Source organism: Oenanthe melanoleuca, chromosome 19 (assembly GCF_029582105.1).
Source record: "Oenanthe melanoleuca isolate GR-GAL-2019-014 chromosome 19, OMel1.0, whole genome shotgun sequence".
NCBI classification, from domain to species: domain Eukaryota; kingdom Metazoa; phylum Chordata; class Aves; order Passeriformes; family Muscicapidae; genus Oenanthe; species Oenanthe melanoleuca.
In genome coordinates, this window is record NC_079352.1 from 8,938,075 (window position 1) to 8,964,219 (window position 26,145).

The following is a 26,145-nucleotide window of genomic DNA, read 5'->3' on the forward strand; positions in this document are numbered from 1 at the left end:
TTCCCCCATCCTTTGAAGAGCTTTATTTCCATATGGTTTGCATGAGAATGCTTTCATTGATTTAAAAAAAAAAAAAAAAAGCAGTTTGTTTTTGGCTGGGTTGTAAGTAATCTGTAAGGCACAACATTTTATATAGGTGTCCTTTATCTAAAGTAGCTGAAAAGGGACACGAGATCTGTGAGGAGTTAATTCCTGTGTTCCAAATGAAAATGGAATTAGAGAATGAATTCCCCTCTAACATCTCCACTCGGTGTGCAGATCAAAGCCATCATAGGAGTAAATTTATGTCTGATGGTGTGGACGGTTTCAATGCACACTGGCGAAACATCATGCTGATTGCTGATTGAAAACAGTTGTTAATTCTCTACTTCACTAAATTCAGAGTGGAAAAACTTTCCTTAATAAAGAACAGATTGAAGAGAACCAAGACCTTACTGTGTGGAAATTAATGGCAGATGCATATACTGGTAGTTAAAATGTTTCATTAGATGTTAATGTCTTGCTGTGTTTTTAATTGTTCAGAAATTAGCCTCTAGAATATTAAAACCATCTGTTTGTTATCATGATGAAACAGAATACTTAAATAGTTATTAATTTTGTAGGCTTTTTTTTTCCTTGTCTGCAAAACTTTGATCTGTTGAGATTTCAGTGGATGCTGGATGCAAAAGTGAAAAATAATTTTAAAACACCTTGGTGCCCCAAATCTCAGCATTTGCTGCCTGCCACCCATATTTTGCATGCCTGCTTTATTTCACAAATTATTATTCACCAAGGAGAAGTTGATGTGTTTTAGTGCATGGAAGGAGTGTGCTGATGCTTGCTGAGCCTGTATAATGGTTGATTTAAACTGGAATATGGTACTTTCTCACATGCTGATACTTAGTTTTTAAGTCTTGTGGGTCATTTTAAAGCCCAAATATTTCAAAGCATGGAAAGGGTTCCATGTTGATCCATCAGCACAGGGCTTTGTCTTCCTCCATTTCCAATTATTTACAACTATTTAATTTTTAAAATTTTTTTTTATTTATTTTTTATTTTTTTAGGACTGAGTTTTGGGGAAGTTGGGGGTTGCCAGTTATTTGGGTTATCATTTCTGATGGGCTCTTTAATCATATAAATGAATAATGATGGGCTCCTGCAGGCCCTGACTCAGGTAAATTTACCTCTTTATGAGAGCATACATTGAATATATTTCTGACATAACAGCAGAGATAAGCTCACATTTTTTCTCAGCTGAGGTGAATTTAACTAAGTGCTGAAGTGCTGTGTGCTGGGGAGGCTGTAACATGTGTGTACACACAGCTCTCCAGTGTGAAGAGCACAATTTATAATACATTTTGTAATGCTTGTTATATGTGACTTAAGTGTGAAAATTTATTCAGCAAGTCTAAACATTACTTAGAGAGCCATTAACATATCTTTCCAAGTGATTTTTGACCTTTTTCTGAATAAGCACTTTGCAAATTATTAAATGCCAGGATGAGGATTAATTCAAGTAACTGTAATTTGATAGTAGTCCTCTATTATAGATTTTTTGCACTTATCTTGAAACAATAATAAAGCTCCACTTATCTAATATATTACTATATTTCCAAGATGGGTAAGTTTAAATTAAATAATTTTAAAGCATAGAAAAGAGAAGTTAAATTAGGGGTTTTTATAAAGTACAGAAACAGTCTTATCAAATATTTTTGGTGGACACCCAGTTCCCTGAGTGGCTTCTGCATCCCTTGAAGTTGGTGGCAATCCTGCAGATGTCCCCTGGGATTCTGGTGGGCACTGGGCCTTACCCTCCCTCTGCTGAGGCTGCCAGCACAGGGACAAGCTACACTGGCTGGCAGAATGATTTTCTGGAAATGAAGATGGTTTTGGATTTGGACTGAGGCATCAGCTCATCAGCTCTATCAAGCATTAAATCACCTGTGGGCACTGTTGATGGGGACAGACTACAAGACTGGTCAGGAGTTTTGGTTTTGGTGGTTTGTTCTGTTTTTTTTTTTTTTTTTAACAAACAGGAGGACTCATTACCTTAATTGGCAAAAGTGGTCCAAGGTGAAAGCACCATGCTGGAATATATTTTACATTATTGCTTAGGATGAGGGAGGAAGGGAGGTATGCAAAAAGAAAAATGAAAATCCAAAAGGCTGGAATAGCTGAGTGTGTTCAGAGCTTCCCTGGAAGTGCTGGGATGCTGACTCTGTTCAGAATTTCCCTGGAAATGCTGGGATGCTGACTCTGTTCAGAGCTTCCCTGGAAGTGCTGGGATGCTGACTCTGTTCAGAGCTTCCCTGGAAGTGCTGGGATGCTGACTCTGTTCAGAATTTCCCTGGAAATGCTGGGATGCTGACTCTGTTCAGAGCTTCCCTGGAAGTGCTGGGATGCTGACTCTGTTCAGAATTTCCCTGGAAGTGCTGGGATGCTGACTCTGTTCAGAGCTTCCCTGGAAATGCTGGGATGCTGACTCTGTTCAGAATTTCCCTGGAAGTGCTGGGATGCTGACTCTGTTCAGAATTTCCCTGGAAATGCTGGGATGCTGACTCTGTTCAGAGCTTCCCTGGAAGTGCTGGGATGCTGACTCTGTTCAGAATTTCCCTGGAAGTGCTGGGATGCTGACTCTGTTAGAGCTTCCCTCTGACAGGCTGGGGGTGCACCACCAGTGTTCCCCCAGTGGCACCTTGCCATCTATCACAACTAATCCAGATTTCAACAACTTCAACAACAGTTCCTCTCTTTGTTTTTCTCCTGAGTTATTTGTGATGACTGAACTCATCTCCACATCAATGACAGCTGCTAATGAATTCAGATGCTTTATTCCCTTCCCTTCTGTGCTGCTTCAAATAGATTTTCTTTGCCAGATACTTCAGCTTCCCTTTCCTGCTAACAAATTGGTGCTGAGGTATATTGTTGTGACTTCTGCTTCTATCATTCAAGCAAGAGGAAAATACAATATGTATAGATGTGAGTTATATGTCAAAATGCTTTTACTCTCTCTCCCCATGCCTTCCTTCACATTATTAAATTATAGAGAAATACTATCATAATAGCCTCTTGGCCAAGTCACTGAGAGCAGAGTTATGGCTCCCTTGATAAATTGCAAAGCATTATTAAGTTTTGCTCTTTGGGCTGAGAGTATTGGCATAAAAGGACATCAACCCCAGTCAGATTGGTCTTGATTGCTGCTTAATTGCTGCTTGTTTGTGTTAGTGATCATGTGGTTTGATTGATCTTGCCCTGCTTTTGTCATTATTGTTACAACTTCCTAGTTTTCTCCTTGTACAGAGACCACAGGATGACTTTTAAGTCTTGAATAATTTATCTAGCTGGGCAGTTAAATGCCTTAAAATAGTATTATAGTTTTAAGCCAATAGCTCAACCTTCAAATCATTATTTATGCAACCAAATTATTAAATATTTATTCTGGGCTTATATTGAACGATGAAGTAACAGGGCTCCTTTATGTCAGTCCATCCATGAATACTGATAGTTCCTCCTTCAAAGCATTTATTTACTTCTGTAATGTTAGCTGGGTGTCACATTAGTGGTCTGGGGAAGGAAAGGATGGTGGTCACCATGACTTAATTCAAGCCAGTGCTTTTTCAAGTCACTGCTTTTTCTCAGGCTGCTTCACCTCTGGATGTTCCAAAAGGTCTCATCCCTTCTTGCATCTCCTGTGCACATGAGTAGCAACCATCCTGTGGGCTTGAAACGAGTGGAACTCTACAGGAGCTACCTTGGGGTTATCTTTAGTTGCATTTTAAGGCTGTAAGACTGGTGAAAAGGATAATGCAACATAGTTCATGTGTAATGGAGAAGCAAGAGAGAAAGAGCTTTATTTAAAGAAACACTACACATATATAAAGCGTAGTTTCTGCAAAACAAAATAGGAAACATGCATTGGTCCAAGAAGGCAACACCTCCTCAAAAACATACTTTTCCAAAAAATCACATCTCTCACACCCCCTGCAGGTGCACAATCATTGTTATAATTCCTGTCCTTGTGAAGGCCTGAGAAAGGCAAGGCCTCAAAGCTGCTTTTTTCCCTGGTTCCAGTAGTATCCAACAATATTTCCCCTCTTTACAGCAGATGGAGGCTCTTAGCTGGATTTGTGGGCAGTTCTAGAGCCTCAGTGATGTTAGAGTTTTTCAGCCTGGCCTGTTTGCTATTTGCTCCATCATGAGCTGATATTCTTTAGTGTTCTTTCACTAAGTTACACATTTCAAAGGCAAGAGGCCTTCCTTAGAAAGCTGGATCTCAGACACTGGCCTCAGTGGGATATTTCTGTTCTCTCCCTTGCCAAATATTCAGGTTAAAAGTGGTGTTTGCCTTCCCTTTCCTACCTGACCTTTCCTGTATGACAGAAACAGGAACTCCTGGCAGGTCCAGGTGCCTGTCCCCACCAAAACCAGAGCTGAAAATGGATCTGGAAACTCATCATTGCCACATGCTCTGAAACAGGCACAGAACGTGGGGTAAAACTGCCAGCTTGGTTCTCATTATCTACAGGAGCAAGCCTAAATGGGACCACTAAAAGGCTGGCTGGACTCAGTTATCCCAGTTATCCCAGTTATCCCAGTTATCCCAGTTATGGGATGACGGATGGATGGATGGATGATGGATGGATGATGGATGGATGATGGATGGATGGATGGATGGATGGATGGATGGATGGATGGATGGATGGATGATGGATGGATGGATGGATGGATGGATGGATAATGGATGGATGGATGGATGGATGGATGGATGGATGGATGGATGATGGATGGATGGATGGATGGATGATGGATGGATGGATAATGGATGGATGGATGGATGATGGATGGATGATGGATGGATGGATGGATGAGGGATGGATAGATGATGGATGGATTGATGGATGATGGATGATGGATGGATGATGGATGGATGGATGAATGGATGGATGGATGGATGGAGGATGGATGGATGGATGATGGATGGATGGATGGATGGATGATGGATGGATGGATAATGGATGGATGGATGGATGATGGATGGATGATGGATGGATGGATGGATGATGGATGGATGGATGGATGGATGGATGGATGGATGGATGAGGGATGGATAGATGATGGATGGATGGATGGATGATGGATGGATGATGGATGGATGGATGGATGATGGATGGATGGATGGATGGATGGATGGATGGATGAGGGATGGATAGATGATGGATGGATGTATGATGGATGATGGATGATGGATGGATGATGGATGGATGGATGAATGGATGGATGGATGGATGGATGGATGGATGGATGGATGGATGGATGGATGGATGGATGGATGGATAGATGATGGATCATTGATGGATGGATGGATGGATCAATGGATGGATGGAGAATGGATGGATGGATGGAGGATGGATGGAGGATGGATGGATGGATGGAGGATGGATGGAGGATGGATGGATGGATGGATGGATGGATGGATGGATGGACAGATGATGGATAATGGATGGATGGATGAGGATGTGGATGGATTTATACCCATGCAGACAAGGATGGCACTCCTGTGGCACTACAATCTGTGTTTCTCAGAGGTGGTGTTTAACCAGACAAAGACTAGTTTCCCTCACACAGGGCCTAGGCAGGGCCCTGGAGACACAGGCAGGGACTCAGAGAAGCTCAGCAGCAGGTCTGAGTGAGGCCTGGAGGCACTGCAGCCACTCTGGGTCCCCAAGCAGCCAGAGCCTGGCTGCTCATCCCACTCTGCCTGGGCTGTGCAGGCTGCCTGCACAGATTGATTGGTACAATGGAGAGCTTTGCAAGGTGTAATTTTAAAGGCCGTGTTTCTCACTGTGCAACCATCAAAATGCAAAGGGTCAGGAGAAGCCTGTATTTTTTTGCAATTCAGCTTTTGAAGTGTGCTGAAATACGCTTCATTTGCTGCAATTGCCAACAGCTTGCTGTTTCATACTGCTCTTAACAGGAGCTGGGGAGCAGAGCGAGTCTGTCACACTTTCCATGGTGTATAATGTATGTATGATTCTGGGGTGTGATGAGTTTATGCCAAATTTATCTTTGATTTCTGTATAAACAGCACAGAAATAATGATGGGCTGCATTCTCTGTGAAACTTAGATAAAACAGAGCTACAGACCTCCTTCAGAGTACCTTCTGTGTGCTGTGGATCTAAGGGTGCCCAAGCATATAATGAAGGAGAAGAGGATCTGGAAATAAATGTCTGTTTCTTTCTCCCCCACCCCCGCCTGGCAAGGATGCTGTTTATTCTTAGGCTGTGTTGCTTCAGCTCCTGCTCCTGCAGGAGCCCTATCACTTGGTGTGTCTGCAATAACAATGCTAAATAGCCAAATTCTCCCCAGGAGCACAGGCAGGGAGCTCTGCTCTTTTGGTGGATCTCCCCCACTTCAGGCTGTAGGGATCAGTTCCTCTACTCCAATTTATTTATCAAGTGCAGCAGCAGGCTCTGGGTCAGCTCAGGGGCTGCAGGAAATGACCAGCAGTGCTGTAGAATAAGTGAGTTAAAGACACCCTTGCTCTGTATCATCGAGCTGATTAGAAAATTGAAACAACTGAAAATTGGTTTCAGTTATTTGTTCAGTTTAGATTTTTTTTTTTCTCAACAGAAAATTGAAAGAATGTACAAGTGTTTGTTCTTGTTTTTTCATAAGAAGAATTTTAGAACAGAAAAATTACTTTTTCTTCTAATTAAAGGTAGGAAGGAAAGGAGAGATAAGGTATCTTTGTTGGTTTACCTCACTTTTGCCATAGAAGTAAGCAAAAAAAAAAAAAAAAGCTTCATTTCTGGTAGGCATGTCAGATCCCAGGATGATGGCATGGAGGCCTGGCTCCTCAGAAACTGGCAATTTCTTGGAGCATCTGCATTGGTTGTCATAAGGTTGTATATCAAGAGGCAAACAGAGAGCCTCTCCTAATGTTTTATTGTATCTCTCAGGTAACAAGATTTTTCTTCCCTGAGGTGAAAAATGTCTTTGTATTAATAATGTTTGGAGTCCACACACGGTGTGAATTCCTTTTTTCATATTTACTGCCTAAACTCATGTGCTGTAAATATTCTCCCTCCTCATTATCTCACCTCTGATTTGCTTTCCTTGTGCTGCTCCCCTGTTTAGGCCTTGTTAGAAATGCAGTAAAGGGCTCTTGCTCCAGAACCAAACCAGTTGGACCATCTTTAATGCTGTGGGTGACATGGGAGAGCTGCATAAGGAGTATTTGTCCAGCTGGTATTTCTCCTGTATTTTGTCTAGCAGTAGCAGGAGAGATACAAATAGAAGTTTTGAAATGACAGCTGTTAATCATGATTGAAATCAGAAGTAACAAACCTTGATTTACAGTGTTGTTTTTTTTGTTATTTCTTGCTATGCAGTTCTCCTTTTATTTGTTTTCATACAGCCAGATTTGTTCTTGATCATTGATAAAATATGTTTTCTTTGCAATCTGATATTCAGTTCTGCATGAAATCTGCTGCTGCTCTTTTCTGCTGGTGGAAGCCAGGGCTGTGATTGCTGGGTGGGTGTGGGCTGTGTGTGCAGCCCAGCACTCTGGATGTCAGTGCCCTGCCTGGGATAACTGGGATAACTGGGATAACTGGGATAACTGGGGCCAGCCAGGCTGTTGTTCCCTGGCCTTTGGAGCATCTTGCACTCCCCAGCACTTGTCTGGTTTGTCTGTGTCTCTGCCTGGATCTGTGTGTGCCTCACTGAGGAAAAGGCTGTGCCTGCCAGAAGGGACAGAAATTCCCAATCCTGAGTCCTGTTCCGTGCTGGGAAAAGCCCAGAGAGCAGATGGAGGCAGGCCCTGAGGAGCAGGAGGAAATGTGTGGTGCCCTGCTCAGGACCAGCTCCTGCCAGGAGTGGCTGGGCTGTAGCTGCTCAGGATTTTGGGGTTGGGAAGCTTTCCTGATGGCACACGTGGGGTCAGCTGAGCTGAGCTGGGGAATGCTCTCAGCCATGTGGGATTGCCTCTGCAAAAGCTGCATAAATAAAGAATGACAGGCAGAAGTGAAAGCCCAGGATTCTCCTCCCCACAGCAGGGTTCTGCCATCTCTCAGGGAGCAGATTCCCCTTCCTTTAGGACTCTGCTAAAGGCTCAGCTTGCTGGCTGTGCTGTAACAGCAAGAGGTGTTAGCATTCATAACTTTAAAGTACAATGTAGTGAAATAATCCTTTAATTCCATATGGTGTAGAAGCTCAGGCACCTTGAAACTATACTATAGATGTACTGCTGCCAAATGATGTGGTGGTTTTTATATTAAAGTATATTTTAAAATAAAAAAGCTGAGGAGAGCCACATTAGGATGTTTTGGACATGATATGTAATGCCTGTGAAAAAGGCTTTTGCCAAATTCTCAGTGGGTTTATTTATTTTGCTTGTTGTTGTGTGCTGTATGGAGTTATCTGAAGTGGTTTAGGGATCCAGCACAGCCAAGTGTGGTCCTGAGAGGATGCTGCTCCCTGGAGCCCGGGGCTCAGCTGCCCTTCCATCCTCTTTACAGCTCTGAACACGATCCACTCTGTCCTTGCTTCTTTTCCTGTCTGAGAGGAAAGGCCACAGGGAGCCCTGCTGTCATGGATTACCTTACAGGTGTTCCATGGCTTCTGTGTCACAGAAATGTCTGGCTGGCACAGCAGCTCTGGCACTGTTCCTCTGGTCTGTCCTGCTCCTCAGCCTGGAGCTGAGCTCTGCTTTGCCCTGTGACACTGAGTGACAGCAGGAGCAGAGCAGAGAGCTGCTTTCCCTGGGCACAGGGAATGTTCACTTTGCACTTTTAGTGTCACAAAGTAGGGCTGAGTGTTTCCCTGCTGTGTTCCCAGTCCCCTGAAAACCTGAAAAAGGGAAGGGAAGTTTCAGGGAAGGGAAGTTTCAGGGAAGTTTCAGGGAAGGGAAGTTTCAGGGAAGGGAAGTTTCAGGGAAGTTTCAGGGAAGTTTCAGGGAAGGGAAGTTTCAGGGAAGGGAAGTTTCAGGGAAGGGAAGGGAAGTTTCAGGGAAGTTTCAGGGAAGTTTCAGGGAAGTTTCAGGGAAGTTTCAGGGAAGGGAAGGGAAGTTTCAGGGAAGGGAAGTTTCAGGGAAGGGAAGTTTCAGGGAAGGGAAGGGAAGGGAAGGGAAGGGAAGTTTCAGGGAAGGGAAGTTTCAGGGAAGGGAAGTTTCAGGGAAGGGAAGGGAAGTTTCAGGGAAGGGAAGTTTCAGGGAAGGGAAGTTTCAGGGAAGGGAAGGGAAGGGAAGGGAAGGGAAGGGAAGGGAAGGGAAGGGAAGGGAAGGGAAGGGAAGGGAAGGGAAGGGAAGGGAAGGGAAGGGAAGGGAAGGGAAGGGAAGGGAAGGGAAGGGAAGGGAAGGGAAGGGAAGGGAAGGGAAGGGAAGGGAAGGGAAGGGAAGGGAAGGGACCCCCAGGATCACCCAGCCCTGCACAGACACCCCAACAATCCCTCCCTGTGCATCCCTGGCAGCTCCTGGAGCTCTGGCTGTGCCCATTCCCTGGGCAGCCTGGGCAGTGCCAGCACCTCTGGGGAAGAACCTTTCCCTAAAATCCAGCCTGAGCCTGCCCTGGCACAGCCCCAGCTGCTCCCTCAGTGTCATTGCCATTTCTCAGGTGCCTTGAGGAGCCACAATGGGATTTTCCTGCTGGTGCTGCTGTTTGCATGGGGCACCCTGCCAGGAACCATAGAGGAACAGGAGTTGTCAACATTGCACTTGTAAATTTTAACAAGAACAGTTGCATTTCCATGGGGAAACTGATTTTAGGGTTCCTGTGTGCCCCAGGGTGATGCACCAGATGCACTCAGTGTAACTAAAGATCCCCTCTGTTATCTGTGGACGTTTTTAGCAGCACTGTGTTATTTCAGCATTGTTTTAAGCATTTGAATCAGTGCAAATATATTGAAATGAAATGACCCATGGCCTGTCTACATTAAGTGTTCTCATGTGTGTTTGAGTGTAACTTTAGGTTCTTAAGAGAAGACAACGAGCACATTTCCATGCTTTACTTTTTTAATTTAACCCAGATTGATGGGTTCTGGAATAAAATGTAAACCCTCAACAGTTTGGCACATGGAGAAACTCAACTTGGAAAAAAAGAAAGGAAAATATGGAAAGCTTATAAATCTTAACTTGGACTTATTTCTGAGTTTGCTGTCTAGTCCATGCAGTTCACTTTTTTTTTCTGCAGAGTTTGAGTTTCAGATATCTTCATCATGTTCTCTTACTCCTTGTAAATTGTGTCTTAAAAAATGACACATGCTGGGTTTTTCTTCTCTTCTCTGTAAAGAGGTTGAACTTGTGATGTAGAAGAATTATAAAACTGGGCTGTTATGTTTAGTTAGCAAATAACAAATGTGTGAAGATTGTGTACAAACTCAAATTAGGTTCTAGAAATACAATCTGAGACTGGAAAAAACTTAACACCCCACTTGCAATAAGAGTTTTTCCATCATTGGACAGATGTTGACAAAAGACCAAGTCAGGGAAACTTGATCCATTTTCCTTTGGGTGGTTAAATTTTAAACTTGGGGCCATAAAATTACAGGACACAGAGGTCCTAGATAAGATCAGTGAGTTATATATGAAGTGTAAGACTTCTTGAATTCGTTATCCTCCCCTCTGCCTCCAAGAACTGCTCCCAAGATTTCTCAGATCTGACCCATAAACTGTTCCATTGGAAATAAAAATCATTTTACTGGAAATGTTCTGGCTGAGCTGTGGACGATTTAGTTTATTTATTGAATTGTAAGTGTCTGACAAATAGCTCTGGTCCTTCTGCTACATTTTCTGTGAGCTGAGAGTACTCCTGTGCCATTTTTTGCAGTTGTGCTCATGCATTGCAACTCAGTTGTGTGTTGGAACTTTTAGTTTCATGGACTTGATGTGACTGACAGAGAGCACCCAAAGCTTCCCTTTACTAGTGAGAGGAGTGAGGGATTAAGGAGAAGGGGCACACAAATACCAAACTTGCAGTTTGCTCTGGCAGTGGTAGGGAGAAAGTGAGCACCTGAGGGTGAGGATGCTTTTTGTGCTCCTTCAGTAACCCCTGTGGCTGGGGGTGAACAGAGTGTTCAGGTGGGAAAACATCAGCAGAAGTGTTGGTTTTATTTGTGTGCACCTGTAAAAGTGCACTTGTATTAATTTTTGTGTGTGCTTGTTTCTGGGAGAACTGGAAATAAATTAGAGAGAGAAGAAAGAGGGAAAAAAAAGGTGATGGAGAGTGTTGGAGGAGGAACCTTTGGTCTTCAGTCATGGCATGGAGATGAATGAATACTTGCTCCAGTACTGTCTGAATGGAACTTACCATCATCATATTAACAATTAGAATAAGTTAGCAGGAATTGTTTAATGTTTGTTATATGGATATTGAAAAGTGTAGTAGGTCTCTCATAAAATATTTCTTTGGTACCTCACCAAGTATTTTCTCTGCATTTACCTCTGCTTCCAGTATTTAGATGTGTGATTTTAAGTCTAAATTTCTGAAAGAGACTTCTTGGCAGTACTAACCTCCAGAGTTAGTTCAAACAAAGCATCAGCAAGGCTAAATGAAAATTCTACTACATTCAAGGAAAATATAGGGAAGGAGAGTTTAAAACAGAGATAATAATTTTCAGCAGTGCAGTAGATGTGGATCACACCTTGCTCTTGCTGCCTAGGTCTATATGTGCTCATGACATGTGTAATGGGTGTCTGTGGTAGGTGTTTCTCTCAGTGCACTGCTATGTAATGTGGTGACCTGAACATCCAAAGTGTAAGAGAAAGCAGATGTGCTCTCAATTGTGATGAAAATATAGTTTAGGAGAGGATTGTTTTGTACTTTTTATTTATTACAATGCCAGTAAAGTTCATTAAAGCTGGTTGAAGTCCTGCTGTTTTATGAACATTGAGGTTTGTTAGTTGGGAATTGTTTAGAGTACCAGGCAGTGTGGTTTGGGGCTAGTCCAGCAAAAGAAAGGCTGCTCTGGAGTGGTGAACTCTTCTTCCCCTGGGAAGACCCCACTGATCTCAGGTCCTCAATGCTGTTTTGCTGTGATGAGGGAGGAACTGATGCTGTGAATGCTGTACTGTGGTGGGAAACCTAAAAACTTCATCCATGGCAGAAATACCTTGAGAAGCCTGGAAGTTTCAGATGAATGTCTGAAACTGTGATTTCCTTGGGACACAAATGTTACCTCATCCTGCCGGCAGCATAAGGAGCTCCCACAGGGCTGTGGTGTCCAGGGCTGTGTCCATGGTGTCCAGGACTATGTCTGTCATGTCCCTGGGGCTGTGTCCATGGTGTCCCTGGGGCTGTGTCCATGGTGACCCTGGGGCTGTGTCCATGGTGTCCAGGGCTGTGTCCATGGTGTCCATGGTGTCCTTGGGGCTGTGTCCATGGTGTCCAGGGCTGTGTCCATGGTGTCCATGGTGTCCAGGGCTGTGTCCATGGTGTCCAGGGCTGTGTCCATGGTGTCCAGCACTATGTCCATGGTGTCCAGCACTGTGTCCATGGTGTCCAGGGCTGTGTCCATGGTGTCCATGGTGTCCATGGTGTCCATGGTGTCCCTGGTGCTGTGTCCATGGTGTCCAGGGCTGTGTCCATGGTGTCCAGCACTATGTCCATGGTGTCCAGCACTGTGTCCATGGTGTCCAGGGCTGTGTCCATGGTGTCCCTGGTGCTGTGTCCATGGTGTCCATGGTGTCCCTGGGGCTGTGTCCATGGTGTCCCTGGGGCTGTGTCCATGGTGTCCAGGGCTGTGTCCATGGTGTCCAGCATATGTCCATGGTGTCCAGGGCTGTGTCCATGGTGTCCAGGGCTGTGTCCATGGTGTCCCTGGTGCTGTGTCCATGGTGTCCATGGTGTCCCTGGGGCTGTGTCCATGGTGTCCCTGGGGCTGTGTCCATGGTGTCCCTGGTGCTGTGTCCATGGTGTCCAGCATATGTCCATGGTGTCCCTGGTGCTGTGTCCATGGTGTCCAGCATATGTCCATGGTGTCCAGGGCTGTGTCCATGGTGTCCATAGGACTATGTCCATGGTGTCCAGGGCTGTGTCCATGGTGTCCAGCACTGTGTCCATGGTGTCCATGGTGTCCCTGGTGCTGTGTCCATGGTGTCCCTGGTGCTGTGTCCATGGTGTCCAGCATATGTCCATGGTGTCCAGGACTATGTCCATGGTGTCCAGGGCTGTGTCCATGGTGTCCATGGTGTCCTTGGGGCTGTGTCCATGGTGTCCAGCACTGTGTCCATGGTGTCCATAGGACTATGTCCATGGTGTCCAGGGCTGTGTCCATGGTGTCCATGGTGTCCTTGGGGCTGTGTCCATGGTGTCCAGCACTGTGTCCATGGTGTCCATAGGACTATGTCCATGGTGTCCAGGGCTGTGTCCATGATGTCCCTGGGGCTGTGTTCATGGTGTCCAGGGCTGTGTCCATGGTGTCCCTGGTGCTGTGTCCATGGTGTCCAGCATATGTCCATGGTGTCCAGGGCTGTGTCCATGGTGTCCATGGTATCCTTGGGGCTGTGTCCATGGTGTCCAGGGCTGTGTCCATGGTGTCCATGGTGTCCTTGGGGCTGTGTCCATGGTGTCCAGCACTGTGTCCATGGTGTCCATGGTGTCCAGGGCTGTGTCCATGGTGTCCAGGGCTGTGTCCATGATGTCCCTGGGGCTGTGTTCATGGTGTCCAGGGCTGTGTCCATGGTGTCCTTGGGGCTGTGTCCATGGTGTCCAGCACTGTGTCCATGGTGTCCATAGGACTATGTCCATGGTGTCCAGGGCTGTGTCCCTGGTGTCCATAGGACTATGTCCATGGTGTCCCTGGGGCAATGCCCTGACACACGGACCTGCCGGGCCCTGGGAGGGGTTAGAGGAGAGTGTGGCACGGACACTCAGCTGCAGCAGGCTCACCCCCCGCTCTCTTTGTGTCTCCTGTGTGTGCAGCTCAAGGCAGGCCAGAGCAGCTGCCGGGACAGCGACAGCGAGAGCGCCAGCGGCGAGTCCAAGGGCTTCCAGCGCAGCAGCTCCCGGGAGCGGCTCAGCGACGTGAGTGCCAGGCAGGGACACCCTGCTGCAGCCCCTGCCTGGGGGGCTTCATGGCTGGGATGGGTTGTGGTAAAATCTCCCTCCCTTTGGGGGTTCAGCAGAGGAAGAGGTGATTTAGGTCTCCTGCCCCGGTTTAATGAAGTTGTTAAAGTTTGGTACAATGCCTTTCTGTGTGCAAACGCTCAGCTCTTTGGAAACTGTTGAAGGCCATTTGAAGAAGTTAAAATGTTCTGCATAGCTGAGAAATGAAATGGCCTCCTTTTACCCCAAAGAATGTATTTCTTTGGGCTACATACTGTCTTTATGAGAATTATTTGAGTGTCTAGAGAGACTCAGTTATATATAATGAATTGATATAACATGGCCAGCAATAGCATAAGCTCTGCCTTTATTGCTCTACCTAAAGTGCTGTGGAAGGGCTTTGGTGGCAGCCCTGTGAGAGTATTTTTCTTCATGGAGAATGCTGGTCATTCACCAGTGACACACACGAGTTGTTCTGACAGAGCAATGACTACAGAAATCTTTCTGTTGCTACAATTAGATTACTATTTATTATGTGTACCATCACAATCCTTGAGTGTTTTATTCATGGCTCTGTGTCCTCTGTGCCACATGCTTTACAACACAGAATATAAAGAAAGTCCTGTCCCAAAAGAGTATCTAAATTGGGGATTTTGTAGGTCAGATCCTTTGCTGGTAAAAGCATGGATAGCTACATCAGTCAGCCCAATTTGTACCAGCCAGCAATCTGGCCCAACTCTTAACTAACCCACATTTTGGAGATGGGGATTTTATGTCTGTGTAGATCTGGATGACAGATGCCAGATGGTGTCCTCTATAGGCCAATCCAGAAAACTGAACAGAGCAGGCATTAAAAGAAATACCTTCGTAAAGGATACATTTCCTTGTGCAAATTTAAGCCTGGAGGCACACAGCTAGCAATTTTTGCTGAATTGTGCATATCACTGGAACAGATGCCTGATTTTTTTTTTTTTCTGTGAAAGTGTGAAATCTGTAGCACTCACTCTCCATATCCCTTTGTCACATTATTTTAGAGGTCCATTCCTTCCCCAGAGCCAGCCTTTATGGGTGACATCCAGCTAAACACTTCAGAGCTTGCCCTTCATAGCTGTCAGCTGAGGTCAGTCTCAGGGCTGGGAGATCTCTTTGGAAGAGGAGAGTGAAAGCAGAGGAGGCAGTCAGGAAATGCTCTGTGCAGGTAGCAGTGGATGGCAGCTGGATGTCAGCCTGTCACCATCATCACCATCATCATCATCATCATCCTGGCCTGTCTGAGCCCTGAGGCAGCTGGGAAGTCACTGCAACCAACTTCACAATTACACAGCACCTTCCAGCAAAACACTTCACAGCTCCTTGCAAACATGGCTTTAACTTAGCTTTGTCATTCCCTTGCACTCTACTGAGTGGAGAGCTCTGAGGTTTATTTGGCTTCTCAGCAGCTCACAGCATTGCACTGCCAGACCTGGCAGTGAGAGCAGAGCCCTGGTTCCCCTCCCACACATCAAATCCAGTTTTTCTCTGGTGTTTTTACAACACTTTTCCTTTGTCTCAGCACTGTGGCAAATTAAAAGGAAGTAGAGAGCAAATACAACTTCCCTAGTGCACCTGAGAGAGGACAGAGGGATTCACAGGTTGCTCAAAATAAATGTTATGTAAATGTATGTGGAGATGTATATTTTAAAGTGTTATACATAATTTATGTTTTGCTTGATAAGGAAAGTTCATTTATGCTTTGATAGTTCATTGCAATACAAGCCTGTCTCTCTGGTCAGGCATTACCAGCTCAGCTGAGATTTGAAAACCAGGTATGAGACAGCTCTCACTGTGCCTGGGTCTGTGGTGGCCCTTCCCAGGCTCCTTCAGTTCAGAGCAGTAGTTTCAACTGCCCTCTCCCAAAGTAATTTCAGAGCTCTCCATCCCATTTCCTTTCTCCCAAAGTCAGTTCAGAGCTGTCCATCCTATTGTTCCCCTCCCAAAGTCAGTTCAGAGCTCTCCATCCCATTTCCTTTCTCCCAGAGTCAGTTCAGAGCTCTCCATCCCATTTCCATTCTTCCAGAGTCAGTTCAGAGCTCTCCATCCCATTTCCATTCTCCCAAAGTCAGTTCAGAGCTGTCCATCCTATTGTTCCCCTCCCAAAGTCAGTTCAGAGCTGTCCATCCCATTTCCTTTCTCCCAGAGTCAGTTCAGAGCTCTCCATCCCATTCCCCTCTCCCAGAGTCAGTTCAGAGCTCTCCATCCCATTTCCATTCTCCCAGAGTCAGTTCAGAGCTCTCCATCCCATTTCCATTCTCCCAGAGTCAGTTCAGAACTCTCCATCCCATTTCTGTTCTCCCAGAGTCAGTTCAGAGCTGTCCATCCCATTTCTGTTCTCCCAGAGTCAGTTCAGAGCTCTCCATCCCATTTCCATTCTTCCAGAGTCAGTTCAGAGCTCTCCATCCCATTCCCCTCTCCCAGAGTCAGTTCAGAGCTCTCCATCCCATTTCCATTCTTCCAGAGTCAGTTCAGAGCTGTCCATCCTATTGTTCCCCTCCCAAAGTCAGTTCAGAGCTCTCCATCCCATTCCCCTCTCCCAGAGTCAGTTCAGAGCTCTCCATCCCATTGTTCCCCTCCCAAAGTAATTTCAGAGCTCTCCATCCCATTTCCATTCTCCCACTCAGACACCCCACATGCTGAAATGACAGGACCTTCCAAATGGTTATTTTAAATAATACTTTTTGAAGAAGTCAGATGTCTAATAATACCCACTATTTACTGTCCAGAAAAAGCTACAGACAACAGAGAAAGTTTTGTTTTCCCTGAAGTTCTGCTTGTTTTCACACTTATTTTCTCAGGAAAAAAAGATGCAAAAAGCTGTGTACCCAACAGAAGATCGAACAAGAAACATAAAACATTGCAGGCAGATTAACCCTGGGGTCAGAAAGCAAATTTTTTGCCATGAAATACAATGACTCTCCACTATTGTCACCTGGCAACACTAAGACTAAGCGTGGCTGGTGGATGGAAATGCAGATAATGACTGAAGTGCAGGCTCTCCAGGTGGATGATCCCTTTTCCCATCCCCAGTTTGAGCAGGCATTCCTGGTGAAACAGGAATGTTAGAGCTTCACAGGGCTTCGTGCAGATGCTTAGTGAGAGCTCAGTGACAGATGCAGGATGAGGGAGAGGAGATAATGAACATCCAGCTGCAAACTGACTTGTCAGTGGCTTCATTCCCTCTCCTGTCAGGTCTTTCTCAACTCTGCCTGCTGTAAATGTACCTGCAGTCCTTGGATGATGCAGAGTGATGCAAAGTGTGTTTACAAGGGAAGGCTCCTTTCCAGGCTAATGAGATCCAAGCAGGTAATTTGCAGCATTTGTGAGAGGTGGGCAAAAATGAAAAGAAGATAATTCAATGAAAAGACCATGTTAAACAGGAGACTTTTCTCATAATGAGGCTTGAAATAGCATCAGACAGTAGGAAGGGGAATATCCTCTGTTCTTGTCAGATGCAATGCAGTGAGACTGATTTCCATCAGCTCCTCTCTTTGTCCTCGCCTGCACATGTGTGCACACACCCACCCCTCTGTGAGAGAACATAATTAGCAGAGAATTTGACCCCTGCTAGATTAGGGATAATGATTGCTCAAATCTCCAGTGCAAGCAGTGCCCTGATCCAGCTCCCCCTCTGAATTTCATAAACCCATGGCTCTCTGCCTTTCTCCCCTATATAGTTTTATTTTTTTAGGAATGACAACTTGTTTTTTCCTTTATGGGCAGAGGTAGCTCCAGGGGCCTAAAAGAGAAATTGGAGAGCTGCTCCTCCTTTATATATAGGGTGCTGTAGTCAGTTTAATCTCATCAAAATCTTGCCAGCAGTAGAATTCATTTTGTTGAGATCTTGCTTGGAGACAAGATGGCAGTGCTTTCTCTTTTGCTCAGCTTGGAGCTCAGTCAACTTGTTTTCCTTATCTTCCTGTGTGTATCTATTTCTAATTGAGTCCTCCCTCTTCAGAATACATTTTAGTCATGTTTTACAAAACAGCCAGGAGATTTACTTGAGGAAAACATGAGAGTTACAGCTAACCTAGATGGTAAATGCACCGAGTATTCAGGGGTTCAGCCACCTCTTTGCTAATCAAAAATCAAACCACCTGATTTCATTGGAGCACATTCCTAAATTCCTGATCTGCCTGATCTCAGCCCTGCCTGCTGCCTCTGGTGCTGGTTGCAGGTTTTCAGTGAAGGGATGAAGAGCAGAAGCCTTTCCCACATGGTCCTTGCATGGGATGCAGCCCCTCATCACCTCTTGCTGCAGTTGGCACCTCTCTGTCTGGAATATTCTTCCAGTTCCTTAACAGGGAGTGGGACAGGAATCTTCCCATTTGTTCCTGCAATAAAAGTCTTCTCTTGGGCTGTTAACAAAGCTGATCAAAGCTGCTGCACTCTGTGAGTGCTGCCCTGTTGCCAGTGCTCTGTGCTGTGTGCTCCTCCTGTGCTGGGCACTTTGTGCTTCAGGGGCAGCCACAGCAAGGTGGTCACAAAGAGTACAACTCCTGAAACCCTGGAGTCTGCCCACCAGGGCTGCCTCAATTTTCAATTCTTTTGTCTCCCATCCCTCCCACCTATAGAGAGCCAAAGACAGACTGAGGGACGATCTTTGGGTGCTGTGCTCTGCAATCCTCGGTGCTGCTGCCCCTCCAGAGCATCCCCAGGAGCAGGGCTGTGCCTGGAGCTGCTCAGCAGCAGTGCCCGTGCTTTGTGTGCGTGTGGCTGAGGGTGGGGATGTGTGTTTGTGTGGCTGAGGTTGGGTGCTTAAATGCTTTGTTGCATTATGTTAATTCCTCGGCAGCGCAATCAAATTCATGTCGTAATTAAAGCTGTCAGTTGGAAGGCAAGCCAATCGCCAGGAAAACACAGCATAACAAATGAAGTGAAATGATTCTGCGTGTAGCTATACAATGCTTCGCCAGGCATGAAATTAAATAAGTAATTTGATGTTGACATCAGAAATTGAAATGATACCCACTGTTCCTTCATTCAGTCAGACCTGCATAAACAATAGCCAGAACAAATATGTACAACACAGTCTTTCTTCCCACCCAGTTCCCCAAGTAATGCACAATATATATGCAAAATGGATGTAACTGTGCCTTCCAAGACCTCAAGGATGTAATTTTCTTTGGTACACAATAAACTAATGCTTACATGAGGGTTACTACATTTTTGCTTCTGGGCCAAAGTTCTTCTCTTTAAGAAAGGATGGAAACAAAAAAAGCAAACCAACCAACCAACCAACCAACCAAACAAACAAAAAAAAAGCCCAGAACCCTGTCAATTTTAAGCAAGTGTGTTTTGCTGATGGGCACCTGATGCAGGCTTCTGCTGGTGGTTGTGTGAATATCAAATAGTTTTTCTGATGTCCTGTTGTGCAAGGGGAAAGTGAAACCATTACCTCTATTATAGGCACACTTTATATAAGAGCTATAGAGCCAGCAGTGCAGGATCACGACTCAGCATGGGCTTGTAAAGATGCTTGTGCAGTTGTCCCGAGGCTGGGCACGGGGTAGTGGGACCCTTTCGCTATTGGGAGTTCCCCAAAAGGTGAGAATTGTCTCCTTGCATAGCCCTGCTTCAGCCTCTGTGCTCTGTCAACACACAGTTCACAGCACAGCTGACAGTCATTCATGCATGTGCAACACAGCCTTTCATACTTCAATTAAACAGAGTTTGCAAACTGCACTCTCCATATGCAGCATGCAATGTGTGAAGGGCTATATTTCCATCCAGCAAACCCAAGTTCCCTGAAAATGCACAGTTGTTGAGTGAAAGTCATTTGACTGTCCTCCCATAGCCATTGCAGCATTGCTTTTGAAGGAATGAAAATATTCAGTGGGAAATATTTTGTTTGCTTATTCTTTTTTTCTTCCTCTTTGTTGTTTTGTTTTGGTACTCTATCCTTCCAAAACTTGGAATAAAAAGCAGACAAAAATTACACACAGATGCAGAATGCAAACTTTGGAGCTTTCAGCCAGTAAAGTAAGTTTAAAAAAACTGTGAGTGAAAAGAGTGGTACTCGCTTGGCATCTGTACATAGCTGAAACAAAAGTGGTTATAATGATTGCACATGTTGTACTCGTGGGTAGAACTCCAGCTTGAATGAAAGGAATTTTAATGGCGTGAAGCAGGGAGCAGGATGAGTGAAGGGGAAGGCAGTGTGTGTCGTGTGGGACCCTGAGCAGGGCGTGCTGCACAGTGCTGTGTGCCAGGGCTGCAGAGCTGCTGGGCCACTGGGGCTCCCAGTGATGCCAAAAATCACAAGCCAAACAGTGTGAAGATGATAAAAAGCTCTTACCTTTAATGAAGGTGCTCCAGGTGCAAGTATGGCAAAATGCACGCTTCAGAATTTTTATAAGTTTAATAAATTAGCATACTTTACAGAAATTATCCAGTTAGAGGAACAGTTAATTAAGTAATCCCCCCTTTTGGTTCTGCCCTCCACTGAACCCTCCCTTGCCCCCCCAGCTTGTAGCCCTACATTTATTATGTCTATGATATATGGAAAAATAAAATGTTCACTATAGAGACAAGACTAAATGAGAGTCCAGGAAGGTGAACTTACTATTTTAAACTTTAAGAGAAAGGCTAGGAGAAGGATTAGAGTTAGTTAAGGAGCTATATAGCTATATAGTAGTAGTCTACAAGTTATGAATGCATGAAAAACATATAAAATAAAATAAAATAAAATAAAATAAAATAAAATAAAATAAAATAAAATAAAATAAAATAAAATAAAATAAAATAAAATAAAACATATAAATAATTTTAGCATCTCTGAAGCAGGGCCTGTGCCCACAGAGGGCTGTGTCAGTGAGCAGGGCAGCCCAGCAGGATGGTCACAAACAGGGACAGCATCCCTGGGACAGGGGCTCCTGTGGGTGAGGGTGGCTCAGGGATTTTGGAATGTCTCTGTCTGTGTGGAGTTCCCTTGCCTGCTGATGGCCAGAGATGTGCATTGCACACCTGCAGTTCAGGCTCCTGTCTCAGAACAGGGATGAGGTGACCAGAATTCTGTGTCTTGCCCGTGCTTTGGGCAGCAGGTCTGGATACCCGTGAGCTGTGTCACCTCGGAGGGCGAGTGCTGTTCCTCTGTGAGCACCAAAGTGGGAACTGGGAGCAGGAGTTCCTCTCTGCTGTCTGACAGCCCCAGGGAATGGTCCTGTGCCTTCTGCTGCTTCCCTGGGATGAACAGCCTGGCCTGGATTAGCACCGGGATGTTCTGGGCTCCCCATGGCTCTGCTGTGTAATCCCCATTGCTTAGATGAAAAACTAATGAAACAAAACCCTTTATCTCCTTAATTCCTGTGAATATACAGGTTGTGGTCGTGTCCCACTTAAATGGAATTTCATGATGCTTTTTTTTTTTTTTTTTTTAAGCATTTAAACAAATTGATTATTTTCCGTGGTAGTAATATTAGTTTTAATTATTTTTATAGGCTTGAGTTTTGAAATCTATTTCACACTGTAGATATTTTCTGTTTGCTTTTTTTTTGTTGATGTTGTTGTTTCTAAATCCTTGGTTTGTCAAACAATGTGGACATCCAAATGGGAAATTGCAGTGACTGCATTCTCCAGAAAATGGTACATCGACTAAAGCAGCTTCTCTGTGCCCACGCATCCTTTACATTTCAGACTACTAATTATGTTTACAAAATGTCTCATTTTAGAAAAGCACTATGCGTGTACTTACCGGGGCCTTTCGGGAATAAATTGGCAAACAGGTCATACACTGAAAAAGTCATCCGAGCCCACCGGGCTTTTTGTTTTGAAGTCAGTCCACTTTTTTCGCCTTTCTCCCCCTCCCGGCTGCCCCTTTGTGGCCACGGAGCTGAGGAGCTGGAGTCCGGGGCATTGAATGTCAGCATGTCAGGGAGGCTGCTTGATGAGTGTCTGTTTAGTCTCAGTGCAGGGCGAAATGCCATCATTAATTCATTACCCAGCTGCCTGTCAAATAAATTGGCAATTACGTCCACCGCAGAAGCTTGGAATTCAGTAAATAGCACGTTACCATCTCCGAGTCGTTGAGAGATGTAAAGGGAAAAATTAAGCAACAGCGTGTTTGTTTCAGTAGCAGATGACAAGGGGCAGGAGCTGGGGCTGTGATGTGGTGATGAAAAGCTTGGAAAGGGCTGGTAATGAGCTGTGTGGATTGGAACGTGTTAAAAACCATCGCTGACTTTCCACTTTGTCTTTGTGTTTTATTGCAGAGCTCAGCTCCTTCCAGCTTGGGAACAGGCTACTTTGTAAGTGCATCTCCACTTTCCCACCGTGCCTCTGAGCAGAGTGTTCCTCACCCCAAACACCCCACACAAAATCCATGGACACAGGGAAATCCCACCAACCACCCTGCCCAAGAGCTGAGTGCACCCTTCCATTGCAAAGTAATATTTCCAACAGGGTGGTGTTTTCTAGAATTAATCAGGTGTCACATTAATTACTACATACATTTTAAAAGCATTTAACTTACACAATTATAGCAAATAAAGTGAGCCATGGTCTCACCATCTCTCTAATGGGAGATGTTGGATTTGATTCCCCCTTGCACCAGTTCTTGTTGATTCACAGATTTTAAAGAGCCCATTACAATGTCTTGCCTCATCTCCTGTGTGCCACAGCCCAGAGAACTGGCACAGAGATTTCTACCTGTTGTTTAAAAGCCCATGAGTCATGAACACTCTTAGAAAACACAGAAGTTACATTTATGCCAGATTTACATTTTGTGTCCTGAGCAGCAGATCAGGCCCCAGCTGGTTTGAAAATTGATCAGGTTTTTTTTGGGTTTGTGATTTATTTGCATGCACCTGTATTGATTTAACAGTCTATATTCATGCCTTTCTGTTCATTCCCACATTCATCAATATACCTTTTACTTGCACAGATAAGTTTGGGAGTAAAAAAATGTTTTCCAGTCAATCCAATATACTGCTTATTTTCTTCCAAGATTTCTATTTAAATTGCTCATATCCTGTTTCTCTTGTAACTTATGCTGCATTCTCCAAGCACATCTTTTCTGCCTTTATAATAACTGTAGGAGAACCAGAGCATTGTGTATGTCCAAAACCAGGTGGGTAAAATGCAGAGAGCCTTGTCCCATAGCACTGCTCTGTGGAATTATCAGGATAACCAAAGCCTGCTTTATCTTCTCATTGAACTCTGGGGAAAAGTAAACTCTGTGGTGTTCAATTACATGATGGAACAACTTGGTTGCACTCTTGTCACATTCCCAGAGAGTAATTTTCTTCTATTAGTTCATGGTGAATTTAGCCTTTTGTCATAGAGGTCTGTGGTCCTGTAAGAAAGTTATGGGATTAAATTGTGTACATGTGGCCTCACAAAAATTGCTTAATACCTGGAGAAAAGCTGTGTCCTGCTGGATTTATGCTGGATTCTGCACAAACAGAACGTTCACACTGCTGGGGGTGAGGTATGAAAAGAGCATCCTCAAGTGAAAAAGTTCTGTGGTAGTTGTTCTAATTATATCAAGGCCCAGATCAGAGTAAGGTAAGTTGTGAAACAGAAGAAACAAGCTGATTTCCTTCTTTCATCACTTGCCCTGGTTTGTGGCATATGTATTTTTTAAGAGGGAGGGGATGAAAGGAGAAATGATATCAAATGGCTCAACCTTTATTTAGAGTTAAAACTAAACCTTGAATGCCTTTCCATAGTTCAGAACCAATTGCTTTCCTTTGTTGGGGAAAATTCCAATCATGCAGAGGTCTACAGACATGTTGTGGAATGGGACAGGTATATTATGGGCTGGGGGGCTGTGCCATGGATGAAGGAGCCTTGTTCTTGCAGCTTGAGCTGAGTGTGCTCGGGTGGGGAGCAGCACTCAGCTTCCTCTCCAGGCAGCAGAGAAACAGAAGAGAAGCCATCTGCTCCTCCTTCTACCATACTGTCTGTGGGTTGGTCCACTAAAGTGAAAATCTGGAAGGTGTCAGCATCCCCTATGCTCCAAAGGAAAGCTTGAAAGTTTCCAGCTCTCCTGAGCAAGGGATTTAGCAACAAGAGGCAGCCTGACATCTTCCAGGGCCCATGGATTGGCACCTTAAATCATTCCAATTTGGGTCTGTGTAGGTGGGGGAGATATCCCTGCTTGGTGCCATCAATATGTATTTAACTGAGCTGTTTCTTGTCTATAGTCACAGTATTAAGACTCTTTAACTTCCTTTTTTTCTTTCCTCACTAATAGCCAAGTAGGTAGAAAACGTCCTTCAGTTTCTATCTTAAAGTTGTTCCTACACTTCCACAGTCTTGGATGAAACATGAAGGGTTTTTTCCTCCCCTTTCACTTTGGAAAATTGTTTTTAGGATTATCTTGCTTGTTGTTTTAAAAAAGCCCATACTCTTATTAACTTACATGGGGCAAATAAAACCCAGATGTGTTTTGAGGTACCAGACAATGAGAAAAATGCCCCAGAATGATCCAATTAGCATGTGTTTCTGATCAGTGTAATTATTGTATTATCAACGTGCAAAGGAATATGCTCTTGAATTGACTTCTTTTTTCCAAAGCCTTTAACTAGAAAAGACTGTTAGTTTTTGTGTTTGGTGTTAACCCAGAACATCAAAACAGGGGTCATTGGTCTCAAGTACAGCAAAAATATCTTGTTTTAATAGATAATAATAAAGCTGTGGCCCTTGGAAATGGTTTGATGTATGTTGTACATTGGACTGTGAAATATTCTGTACTGCAGCTCACCAGAGGGAACAGAGGAACCAGGTAGGTGAAATTGGGCTGATGGACATCTGCTGAAGAAGGAAGCAGGTGTTGTTCAGAAAGGAATGAACACTGAGGTATGGATTAAGTAGCACGTGTTTGCTGTTTAAATCAAGTTTTAATCAAGTATTAATGGAATCTTCATGTGTTTAGAATCCATGTCCAGCTTGCAATCCCCTCTGAGGACTTGGGTTTGAGGGGTGAGGGGTCATGTGTCTGCAGTGTTTGTGGTGCTGCTCATGCTACAGCAAAGCTGAAATGGCTTTAGATCCTCTTACTCTCTTAGAGAGTCTCTGGAGATCACTGAGTGTTTAAGGAAACATTTATAAAGCTGACACTTGCCAGTGACACAAAATCATTCCTCCAATATCTCTGTGATAGCTCCATCCTAGTAATTCACCATCAGCCTCAGCAGTAGTGGTGAAGGCTGGAATCTCTGGATTTTATGCTGTAAGTAGATCAATTTCTGAATGGCAAAGCTGGAGAATGAATTCTTCTGTTCTTGTTGCCTCTATGGAAGTGCTGCTGGGAACAGGGAAAGGAAAAGTGCAGGTGCTCTGGGAGGGCATTCCAGAGCCTGCTTGGGCAATGGAGAGAGTTGGGAATTTCCATCAGCAATTCAGCCTAACCCACACCCAGCTGGGGTGATAGAGCTGCCCTTGATTAAACAAACTTGGTAATGAGCTGCTTCAGCAAAATGGGACCAGTCAAGTGGCCACTGAAGGAGAGGGGATGGTGCAAGGTTGTTGAGGAGCTCTAAATACACCTTCAAATTTGGATTTCAGTTGGGAGCAACTGTCTTCTGCTCCCTTCAGGTGTAGGTATGTTCTGTAGATTCTGTTTAAAAGACAATTTTGTTAGAGTCTGTTTCACCTATCTTGGTGCTCCTTGTCAGAGGAGATGCTTTCCCATCCTTTTTGTGTATTATTAAACCAAAAGTTCAGAAAAGAAGAGATAAAAATCATTCTAATTCTCCTGGAAGCCTTTTGTGCTGGCCTGATTTTACTGCTTCCTATGAGATCAGTCCAGTCTGTGATTGGTGCATGTGAAAAAAAATTTAGGCATGCTGTTAATATTGGTGCACCCTAAGAAGTCATAACTTAATACTTGCTGGAAGATCTCCTAGTTGTCTTTGATATTTTTTGCATTGCAAATTGTCATTGTCTCTCATCAAAGACAGATTATAAGGTAGAATTACATCTCATCAAGATGTCAGATCAGATAATTGGAAAGTAGTTAGAATGTTAGAAAAAAAAAAACTCACCATCTCTCTAACTTTAAAAGGAAAGTGATTTGAATTGTGGGAGTTTTTAGTCTTGTCCAGCTGTCTTGAGATTTCAGAAGGTTAAGATGTTCTAGAATACAACTGG

General features: G+C 44.4%; 1 protein-coding gene across 3 annotated transcripts in view; it reads left to right on the forward strand.

The window, feature by feature from the left end:
• AUTS2 (activator of transcription and developmental regulator AUTS2) overlaps positions 1-26,145 on the forward strand; it is a 760,670-nt gene that overhangs the window by 328,539 nt on the left and 405,986 nt on the right. For all 3 annotated transcript variants that reach the window (XM_056506763.1, XM_056506765.1, XM_056506764.1), the window contains exons 3-4: positions 13,897-13,998; positions 22,263-22,298. In XM_056506763.1, coding sequence (XP_056362738.1) covers positions 13,897-13,998; positions 22,263-22,298 — 138 coding nt within the window. The remainder of the gene's footprint in view (positions 1-13,896; positions 13,999-22,262; positions 22,299-26,145) is intronic.